At 41.8% G+C, this 11,543-nt stretch overlaps 1 protein-coding gene and 1 non-coding gene across 4 annotated transcripts; one reads left to right on the top strand and one right to left on the bottom strand.

Moving 5' to 3' along the window:
• Nucleotides 1–4,845: 4,845 nt before the first annotated feature.
• Nucleotides 4,846–10,617, bottom strand: LOC121781072 (DNA mismatch repair protein PMS1-like). 3 transcript variants are annotated; one of them, XM_042178770.1, is made up of 11 exons: nt 10,131–10,617; nt 9,396–9,719; nt 8,006–9,241; nt 7,440–7,726; nt 7,241–7,367; nt 7,048–7,116; nt 6,882–6,955; nt 6,464–6,529; nt 5,943–6,046; nt 5,339–5,520; nt 4,846–5,194 (listed from the first exon to the last, which is right to left on the bottom strand). In XM_042178770.1, the coding sequence occupies exons 1-11, from the start codon at nt 10,359–10,361 to the stop codon at nt 5,069–5,071; spliced, it is 2,826 nt and encodes a 941-aa protein (XP_042034704.1). In that variant the 5' UTR covers nt 10,362–10,617; the 3' UTR covers nt 4,846–5,068. The 3 variants fall into 3 exon arrangements, with proteins under 3 accessions (XP_042034704.1, XP_042034711.1, XP_042034695.1); XM_042178777.1 differs by having other exon boundaries at nt 7,461–7,732; XM_042178761.1 differs by having other exon boundaries at nt 7,440–7,732.
• Nucleotides 10,618–10,650: 33 nt separating this feature from the next.
• On the top strand, nt 10,651–10,724 carry TRNAV-AAC. Its single transcript has one exon. It is a non-coding gene; the product is annotated as a tRNA-Val (tRNA).
• Nucleotides 10,725–11,543: the final 819 nt, after the last annotated feature.

The raw sequence follows: 11,543 nt of genomic DNA on the forward strand, positions 1-11,543 counted from the left end.
TGGATCTCATGAATCAAACGCACTACAAATTTAATCTCGGATACAATCTTGCAAATCGAACACCCCGTACAAGATTAACAAATTGAGTTGGGCATAAGATGACCGAAATATTTTTTAGTGCAATTTTACTTATTTAATGAAATTAGAAACACATACAGTATAAGATCATTAAATTCATAAATGATGATAACTGGTAGGCTAAGTAGTCTTAAATGATTGCCTACCCGTTTGACCAATATTTAAGATACATGGGTCATGCACCGAATATTAGGATACAAAATTTAAGAAAGATTATATTTAATCCATGAAGTTCTTTTTTGATTATTTTACTATAGTATAGTCTTTTTCTTTTTTAAAAAATATTAACACATTTTTTCTTTTTATTTTTTTTAATTTGTCTATTTTTTTTCTTTTTTTTCTTAACTTAGTATTTTTTTTAAACATTCCAACTAAATTAAGTTATTTCATTTTATAACAAAAAATAAAATATTCAATCACTCTTACTTTATTTTATCATTTACTTTACTTTCTTTTATCTAATCTACTTTATTCTTTTCTCATACTCCCTCCGTCCCAAGGAAGATGACTCATTCCTTGAGCGGCACGGGATTTTATGTACTTTTATTTTGTGTGTTAGGTGGGAGAATAAAGTAAGAGAGAAGGAATAAAGTAGAGATAAAAATGTTTTCATTTTTAGTAATGGGTCATATTGGATGAGACAAACTAAAAAGGAAAGTGGATCATCTTCGGTCGAACAAAGGTAGTACTATTTTTCAACACAATTTTTTAATCTTTGTGCTAAATTTTTTTACTTCAACTTGTGACATATGGAGTATAATTTTCTTAAATTTTATGCTTAAAAGAAAGGAGATAAAGGGAGAAGACGACGAGATCTTAGCTTAAGAGGAATCGAGGAAGTATTTTTATATAAAAAAATAATATAAAAACAGAAAACTTTTTCATTTTTTATTCTCTTTTTTTTTATGATACAAAAGCATCCATAATAGCGCCTAGCGCACCGCTTAGCCGAGCGCTGACGCTAGGCGATCTATTGCAACCGCCTAGCGGTTTCCGGATTTAAAAACCGCCTAGCGCTCGGTGATGCGCTGGGCGATCCGCTCGCGGCTATTGCAGCGTCCGGATCGCCTAGCGCGAATTTTTTTTTTCCGAAACACTATATATACGCGCCTTGCACGTCATTTTCATTCGCATCACTTGTTTTAACAAGTACTCTCTCTATCTAAATTTCTGTACAAGATCAACAACGGTAAATGGATCTCAACAACGAGCCTACTTCAGGGAGTAGCGGGTCTCAAGCTCAAACTCCCCCGGTCCCCGTGGGAAGTGGATGGAGTCAGATACCACCATACTACAACATGTACCAGTGGCAGCAGATGATGCCCGGGATGCCAACCAGGGGGAGTCCGCCGGGGGGGTTTCAGGCGATGTCGGGGTGGGCACCCGGGATGCAGATGATGCCCGGGGGTACAGGCGACGCAAGGGACGCCGGAGGGGGGGGTACCGGCGACGGGGGGATCCTCGGCGACACAGGGGACGCCGGGGGACGTCTATCGCCCCAGTTTCGATTTTTCGACTGGTTCGTCGCACACATCGACACCAACGGATGCGCAACCGTTGCCCCAATTTGACACTTTCTCCTTCGATGAATTGGGGTTAGATCTTCTCGGTGTTCCGGATGCTCCCGTTCAAACGGGGGCGCAGGGCGGGGTCGTGGCGCCCCAAAGAAGAAAAACAAGGGGAAGAGGGTCGGCGAGTCCTCGCAGCCGGGCGAGGACGACAGCTCGGTACGGAGAACGTCGCGCTGGCCAAGGCGTGGGTGAGTGTTTGCGACGATCCTCTCGTTTCGAACAACCAGAGGATCGTCAATTTGTGGGGCAAGATAGCAGCAGCCTACCAGAGGTTTTGCCCGGAGGGGAGGATTGCCGGAAGGGGTGGGACCGAATCAGGGCTGCGGTCTCCCGATTTTCGGGCTTGTACACCAACGCCCTCCGCATGATGAGCAGTGGCCAAACGGAGGAAGACTGCAGGAGGATAGCGGAGAAAGCCTTCCCCCTGAAGGGGGTGTATAAGGACTTCACCTACTGGAACTGCTTTCTTGTGCTGAACGACTCCGAGAAGTTCCGAGTAGGTGTCGACGCTGGCTGACTGAAGAAGCAACGACTAAACTATACCGGTGATTTCAGCGGCAACAGCGGTGGTTCCCACGACCTCCCCGAGACGGCCTAGGAGGTCCCGACCCCTCGTTCGTTCGCTCGTCGAACTCGCCCGGTTGGGCACAGGCGGGCTCAACAGGAGGCGAGGGGGGGTCGCCGGGGGTTCCCAGGAGGTCCAGTCGGCATCCCCCCTTGGCCAATCCACAACAGATCTCAAATTCTTCGCGCGCTCAGATGGTCAAGACGATGGCCGAATGGCGGGCGGCGGTGGACCCCGTGGAGAAGTGTTTGCTTCAAGCATTGCTCCTGAGCATGCAGGAGGATTTGGAGGCGGCACGGAGGGAAGCCGCCGGGAGTAGAGGCGGCGGTGGCGACGGAGGCGGAGGCGGAGGCGGAGGCGATGGTGCCGACAACGACGGAGACGACGAGTGAATTATTGTACTTTTTTGTTAATTATTGTAATTTTTTTAAATTATTGTACTTTTTTAAAATTATTGTACTTTTTAAAATTTTAATAGTATTATTAATGTTTCCCGTATATGTCTCGTAAATTAAATTCCGTATATTGTGTGATTGTTAATTATTTCATTTTTATATAATTGTTATTAGTGATGTGGCTATTGATGTGGCTGGGCTATTTATGATGTGGCTAGGCTATTGCTGGGCTATTTATGATGTGCCATGTGGATTTTTAGTGTTGATGATGTGGCAAGAGGAGTTTGTGGCTAGGCTATGGCTGGACTATTGCTGGGCTATTCCTATCGTGGATGCTCTAAGGGGAAACATTATTATGGTCGGCTGCAAACCACGCTAACGGATAGACGTCCTTTCCACATATCAAACAAACAACGCGGTCTTATCCGTCTTTTAACTGTCTCATCTCTTAACTATTCATGGGCTCCACTGTACTTTTCACTTCATCTCTTAACTAAGAGACAGTACCTGTAACCCTCCATCTCTTATCCGTCTCTTAACCATCTCATCCATTAACTATTCATTCAATTTCATTTTAATTTTTATTTACAACAAATTCAATTAATAAAAACACATTTCATTAAATAAAATAAAATAAAATTACAACTTCAAATTCGAAAAAAATTTAAAAACACATAATTAAAATTCTAAAAAAATATTAAAAATACATAATTTAATTTCTTCCGCGCACTCTACTAGTTGCCAATGTTTGCCCAAATGTGCTCCATTAGATCATCTTGGAGTTGAGCGAGGGCGGTAGAATCACGTGTCATTGCCCGAATAGACAACCGATCTTGCATAGACGGATGCACTCCACTGCGAGGCGGACTACTTGCGGTAGAGTTTCCCGGGGTTTTAAGGTCGAACTAATTTCCCGCCTCAGGTCCTTCGTCGGCGACAATCATGTTGTGCAAGATTATGCACATTTACATGATGTCGACCATATTCTCCATAAACCACGTACAAGCCGGGGCCTTGATAATGTTGAAGCGCGCTTGGAGAACCCCGAACGCCCACTCCACATCCTTGCGAGCAGCCTCTTGCTTCTGCGCAAAAAGAGTCTGTTTTTCGTTCACCGGTCTGTTGAACGTCTTCACGAAGGTTGGCCACTTCGGGTAGATACTGTCGGCAAGATAGTACCCCATTTTATACCGCCGGTTGTTAGCGATGAAGTTGATGGCCGGCGCTTTACCATCCAAAACTTCGGCGAAGAGGTCGGATTGGTTGAGCACGTTGACGTCATTGTTCGATCCGGGGACCCCGAAGTACGCATGCCAAATCCATAGCCGCTAGTCGGCAACGGCTTTGAGTATAACGGTGGGGTGGGTGCCTTTGTGGCCGCTCGTGTATGACCCCCTCCACGCCACAGGGTAATTCTTCCATTGCCAATGCATGCAATCGACGCTGCCAAGCATCCCGGGGAATCCGTGCACTTCTTCGTGAATGTGGAGCAGAAACTGACAATCTGCCGTGCTTGGCTTCCGGAGAAATTCGTCGGTAAAGGCTGCCCGGACGCCTTTGCAGAAGTTCATCAAGCACATTCTCCTAGTGCTTTGTCCAATGTGGAGGTATTCGTCGAACAAATCCGCTGTTTGTCCAGTAGCAAGCTAACGGATTGCTGCAGTACATTTCTGCATCGTTGTGTGGCTGGGACGGCCAACGACGTCGAACCCTTCTTGGAAGAACTCTTACCGGGCTACCAATATATTTGCGATGTGCAGAAATAGCCGTTTCCGCATGCGGAAACGGCGACAGAAGTAGGTCTCTCCCCATACCGGGTTATCACAGAAGTAGTCGCATACTAACCTTGCAGCGGCTTCCTCCCGGTTACGATGGATGTAAGTCTGGGATCGTCGTTGGGGCAGCGTGGCTTCCTCCGCATCCCTACGTCGATCTTCTTCAAGCAATTCTTCCATTATTCGACGCATTTGCTCAAATGGATCTATGATTAGATTAAATTTGGGAGAAGAATAAAAGAGATAATTTGAGATGAAAATTAGAGAGGAAAGAAAGATGATTTGAGAAGAATAGATGTGTGTTTATGTGTGTGAAAGATGAGTATTTATAGAATAAAAAAAGAAAAAAAATAATTTTTTTTAAAATGACCGTTAACCGGTCATATTATCGTTTTTTAATTTTTAATTTTTAATTTTTTTATAGTCCAATACCCCTACTTTTTAATTTTATCACGACAACCTTTTCTATATGACGTGTATGTTTTTAATTAAAATGGCACTAATTTTGACTGACATGACAATGACGTGTCAAGAGATAATGACGTGTCAAGAGATAATGAGCCAAATTAGGCATCAAAAGCATGATAAAGTTGTTTAGTATTTCTCTTGTCTTCATCATCCCTCCAAAACGACTCAAACTCAATGGTGCTCCATTTCTTCTCCGTGCTTAGACAGCAGCGCCCATCACAACTCCATCTCTTCATCATCTGTTCTTCTCCGTACACTTCTTAGGTCGACCAAGTGACGCATTGTTGGTCTGCCGTGTGGACAATTCCAAGGAGATTTGAGGGACGCCAGATGTACTAGGATCTGCACAAGATTGAATGTAGAAACATCGTCAAAACTTGTTTCCTATGTTAGAAAGGAAATATGTGGCTTCGCCAGAGTACTTTCATTCGCACAAATGTACATTAGATGATTCCTAGATTGAACATGCGACTATTTCTTGAATACCTTCTGCATCTCGGTCCTTCCCAATGAATCTCCGATCATAACAGATGACCTGCAAGCACGTGAAGCTAGCATTGCACGCACTCTGGGTGGGCACACTGAATCAGCACTGTCTAATCGGTAACTGCCAATCATGGAGCATTCTCCATGACTATCAGAGAGGATAGAAATAAGATCCCTGATATCTGCATTAAAGCAAAGGACACCACCCTTAGCACTGCAAATGTACTTAACAAATCATGGTTTTTCATCATTACCATGCAATGTTATGATCTCATCAATTGTCAATTATTTTTGCTTTCACTTGTTACGAAATTGGCGACATGAATACAGCAAATCGCAACACATGGCAGAACTACAACTTTGAAGCTTATTTCTATTTAGAGATTGAATTGGAGAAGTTTCTCCTTTCCTCAAAGTTAACCCTAATTTTCAGACCACTAGCGAAGACAAAACAAAAGAGGCCAAGTCAAATAAAAGCAAAAAAAAAATATGTGAATTCACCTCCAAACCTTTTGAAAAAGGAATCCACTGCCCTCATAAGTCATAACATGCAAGATAAGGCTACAGCAAAGTGTACAGACTGTACATAGAAGGCTTATCTTACCTGCAACCCCAAAAGTTATATTTTTGCTGAAAGGAACCGCTTTCAGTACGAAACGATGTCCACAAGGAGCCTGATCATCCTCCTCCAGTAAAAAGCCATTTTTCCTGAAAATTGACAAGTCTTATTATGGGAACTTCATTACAGCAAAAGAGCAAATCAGTCAACCTTGAAAGATATAATCGGAAATAAAAATACCCAAATGTGGAATGTGGTACCACTAATAGTTTGCACAAGAATGGAGCCTAGCATTCTAGTGACATGGAATTCCAAAAAAAAAAAAAAGATTAAACAAGAAGCTCAATGAAACTCATTAGGGCTATCAAGTCTTTACTTACAGCAGTAAAAGCACAAAAGAATCAGCTTATTCCTAGTACTATATAGATGTTGGTCAACCACAAACATCTCTTAACTGCTAGACTTGCAAAGTATGACCCCAGCTTCCAATACTCTATGCATTATCTATGAGCTAAAGAACCCACACAACAATGTAGGGCAAGTGAAAGTAAGTATAGAGCTAACACCTGAAGATATCCATGTACATGGAGATGACTATTTCTTCTTCAGGAGCTAACTCCATTCTCAAGGGCCTGATAGGACAACATGAGAACTTCTCTTAGAATTTTAAGCATAAGAAAGTGAAAGCCATTGCACAAGTCAAATATACTAAAAAATTTGTAACACAAGTTCCAGACAGCAGTAAAATAACAGGATAGCTTCTGTAGGTGATACATACACAGTCAGAAGCAGCTTATACAAGAAGAAAAGGGGAGGGGGGAAATAAGAAGGAATAAGGAAGGGTGAGCATCTTATTATCGGCATAAGACAATTATGTTTCAATAACTTAAAATCTCAATATTGTCTTAATAGGGGTAATACTGACAGGTAAATCAAATAAATGTGTGCCAATTCAATTTCCAGATTACTGATCAAGTGCCTTACCGGAGTAAAGGTTGTTGATTCAAAATGGTTGTTTGAGACAGACGCTCATAGTTGTATTTTTCATCTGCAGCATGCTGATGCAGAAGCATAGTAAACCACCGTCCTTGATTGTTCAAATAAGCAATAGCTCTGGTTTAATGATACCTATTATAGAGAAGAGAATTACCTGATCCACAATGAAAAGGTCCTGAGCTGTTTTTCCAATAATAAACCCACGGTTAAACTGTCCAATCACCTGCAGGCAAAGATGGTAATTAGTGAGATGAAGATCATATATATTTTCTGGCTGGTATTGAATCATGTAAGGCTTGGACAAGTAATGATGATGGTGAATGTTATGAAATTATTCGTGTAGAGACCTTCATTTGTTTAAAGTCTTCTTTCTTAAATAGTCTTTCCAGCTCACTGGTAGCAGCAGCTAAGGCTTTGGCCTTTCCTTCCTCATTTACTCCTTCTGCGAGCTCCAGTGTAGCTGCATCGAAACCCCTAGAGATAAAAGGACGAAATAAGTTAACTGCAGAATGTCCAATTATAGTTTTCAGCATCAGTGAATGTTACATGCATGAACTTCCTATATACCCTTGTAACTTTATACTTCCTGATGTATGGCTGATATATTTGAGTCTTGACAGCCTCTTCTTCCTCCTTGACATCAAATCTTCCAAGCTAAACTGCAATGTGAAACCGACCTTTGAGCCAGAACAAACCACTGGAGCATCTGTTGGTGGACCAGAAGATTGTAATGGAGTGCATGCATCTAGAAGGTCATGAGGTATACGTTGAGAATTTGCACTAACTGAAGCAGCTAGTACAGAATTATCATCCAGATCTCTAACTTGAACTTTCTGCTCCTGCAATTTATTTACGCATCATAAAGTATAATTGATTGTCAAATACTTGAACTTATTTAGAGCATTAGTTTTCTTTATCCAACTTGTGAAACAAATTCTTTAAGAAACCTTACTAGAAAAGGACCCAAGTTCTTCAATAAATTCACCATGACATGTTTAGTTTGAGAGCAGTGCACGCATACTCTCTATCCATAATTATGCATTGAATGTAATCTTATAAGAAATTACCACCAGGTAAAATTTGATCACAGAGGAATATGGAGAATTATGTACCTCACTAGCTTTATTTTGCTTCTTCTCAGCACAAGCTAACAAAACACTTGTATCACCATCATTCCTGACTACACTTCGGTTTCTGCCCCCACAAGGTTGTAGAATGCTGTCATCTGATTCATAAAAGACGCTATTGGTACTTGAAATTTTGATCATCTTAGTCTCATCAATATTATTGGAGTCATCAGTATCAATGAAATTCCCTGGAGAGCTTGGAGATGGAGTGCGCTTCGAAGAGCTGCTCAATCTAAGTCTAGCTGCACCAGGTTCACTTCTAAGAAGTGGGACTTCAGATAGTGCAGTTTCAACACTTTCATGTTTCCTCTTACTTACAGTTACAAATTTGTTGAGTGATATCTGTACAGTACTTGAGCGCCCAAGTAACTTTTCACTGCCAGAACTACCTTTCTTGGTCAATGTAGACGGCAGATAAGTATGTTTGTCTATTCTGTCAGTAATTTGCAAACCAGGTGTTTCAGATAAGTTGATCTTCTGATTACTGTGTACTCTGGGCGGTAGCCCTCCACTAGTCAGTTTCATTTTCTCGCTGGAAAATTCTCTCAGATTATCCGTAACTGTTGGTGGGATACCGTCACTTTTCGGGTATAATTTATCTTCTCTTTCCTCAGGAGTCATACCGCTGTCAGGCAATAATTGCTTAGAAGGTGTTTGTGATCCCTCATGCATAAACTGAACATTAATTCCATGCTCACTCTCATTAAGTTCGTCCACTCTGTTAACTGAATAACTTGCCTCATTGGAAGAATATACCTTCTCCAGAGCATCTCTTAAGGATTTCAATATGGAAGTTTCATCAGAGAAAAATATTTTCCTTTTATCGGGAGTAACATTTACATCGTATGCTACTGTTGGGACAGAAAAGTTCATAATGACAATAGGATATTGTCTAGAATTAGCACCTCTATATAACTCATTAACAAGCTTGCCAACTTTGGGCATATCAACTGGACGACCATTAACAAAGAAGAACTGCCGATCCCCTATATTCCGGCCACTTCCATATCCAGGTCTGGAAACAAACCCTTCAACCATGCAACTATCAGACATGTTAAGTGTGAGGGCCTGTAAACAAGAAAAAATACTTGTGCCAAACACCATAATGATATTCTCCTTTAGGGACCCATTACCCTGTGTCTTCAGCACTACAGACCTTGCATTTCTCCCCGTGGTATTGGTGCAAACAATTCTAACTCCTTTAGCAATTACAGCATAGGCCTGAAAACCAATTTCACAACAACCATACAAGCATTTGTGATTTTCCATTTCACACAAACAGAAAATGATGATTGGGCAAAGACAGATTTTCACCCATGAAACAAATGCTGCTCAATGAACCATGGAATATATAAATGAAAGCAAAAGGACTCACGTTTAACAAGCTGATTAATTTGCCATATTCCTTCCGAATATTTCTATGGAATTCTTTGCTCCTCACAGGAAGATTGGAGAACAACTTCTTGACAGTAACCGTCGTACCTACTTGACGAGCACTTTTCCTCTCAGCTATCAGAACACCCATGTGATCAAATGTCAGGTGTGTTGCAACAACATCATCGATTGTCCGTGTCTCCACAGTCAACTCCCCTAATGTACAAAGTGAACTCAATGCCTCTCCTCTAAACCCGAAGGTCGTTAATGATTGGAGGTCTGGAAAATCCAAGAGCTTGGATGTATGGTGCTTTAGTGCCAGGGACTATCAATAGCAATTCAAAGGGGAGGGAGAAGAACAAGAGAAAATAAATTAGACTCTGTTTTGACTAGAGCTGTCAGTGTCATAATTTTATCACACAAAGGAAAACATTTCTGCTGCTTCTGGGGGTAAAAATGAAAAGATATCACACATAAATTAGCTCGTTCAATATGAAAATTACTTCAAACAAAAGCATGAGCACTGTTTGTCCTTAGTAGCTCGATTTTGTTGATATATGCACTATCCCATTTCTCATTCTTGACAACGAGAATAGAATTAACCTTATGAAATAGAATTGGAGAATACTAATCAGATCTACTGTACCTATTCTCGATAAAAAAATAAAAAATAAAAAATCGATAGTAATATTTTTATCTACCTAGGAAAACAAAATCCAGTTCAAAATCCATTTACTTTGAAATTCTGCGAGGTAATTCCAGCGCCGTTGTCGATGACTTGTATGGAGTCGAGGCCGTACTCTTTCAGCGCAATCTCGACGCTGGTGGCGCCGGCATCGAGGCTGTTCTCAACGAGCTCCTTTACGGCGGAGGAGAGGTCTAATATCACTTGTCCGGCGCAGATTCGGTGGACGACGCATTTTTTTATGGGCCTGATGACCGGCGACTTCTGGGTTCTGACTTCCATGGCCGCAATACAATCGTCGAGGGTGGCGGCAAAACCCTAATTACATGTGATTCTCGAGCCCGCAAACTGTTCTATTAGCGAAGAATGCGCAAATTATGGGGAATTTCAGCACGAGCAAAATGCCGAGTTTGCAGCCAAGAGCAGAACCCGTGAGTGAGAGGAGCGTGGATATATCCAAGGTTTTTTTGCCGCCAAAATAACTGGCTCCGTGATGAAGAGGGGTTTTGTTGTATTGTTGTTGCCGTGAAATATGCGTATTTTGGGAATAGCTGGGAAAAAAACACCATCTGGTTTCGTGGTGTAGTTGGTTATCACGTCAGTCTAACACACTAAAGGTCTCCGGTTCAACTCCGGGCGAAGCCACTTTTCTTTTTTATTACAGAGAGAGGATCCACTTACTTTAGACAATTCGTCCGTCCCATTTTGATTCAGTTACATTTTTTTTGTTTAACAAGACAAAAATAGCATTTATTTGAGAAAGTAAGAGCATCCACAATCGTGCTCTTGCCAGCGGCATGGTTGTGGGCCCGGCCCCACTTTTTCTGCCTGCTCTCTGGCAAGAGTACAACACCCACAGCTGTGCTCTTCCGCAAGGACGAGCACAATTAATTTAAAATTCAATTAAACAATAACGTTTCCATAATAATAAAATTCAAAAACCTAAATAAAATTACAAATGACAAATAAAATAAAAACGAAATAATTAAAAGCCTAAAAATTAAAAATTACATAATTAAAATACTAAAAATTAAAAAAAACCACTACTCGTTGCCGAATTTCATCCACATGTGGTTGATTAGGTCTTATTGTAACTGAATGTGGGTTCAGGTATCGCGCATTGTGTGTCTTGTTTCGATCCTCTGGCCAACCGTCGTATGCTCACCTCGACGTGGGGGAGACCTCGCTGTTGAGCTTCCGGCTTCATCCTCGTTGTAGAAGCTAGCCGCCCTCGGCCCTTCGTCGGCTATAATCATGTTGTGTAAGATAATACACGTGAACATGATGTCGGCGATATTATTCACGTACCACAGCCGAGCCGGGGCATTCACAATGTGAATCGGGCTTGAAGGACCCCGAAGGCTCTTTCGACGTCTTTCCGCGCGGACTCTTGACGCTGCGCAAAAAGAACCCGTCTCGGGTCGTGCGGGTTGTGGAGCGTCTTCACGAACGTCGACCACCTTG

The sequence above is a fragment of the Salvia splendens genome, chromosome 2 (assembly GCF_004379255.2).
Source record: "Salvia splendens isolate huo1 chromosome 2, SspV2, whole genome shotgun sequence".
NCBI lineage: Eukaryota > Viridiplantae > Streptophyta > Magnoliopsida > Lamiales > Lamiaceae > Salvia > Salvia splendens.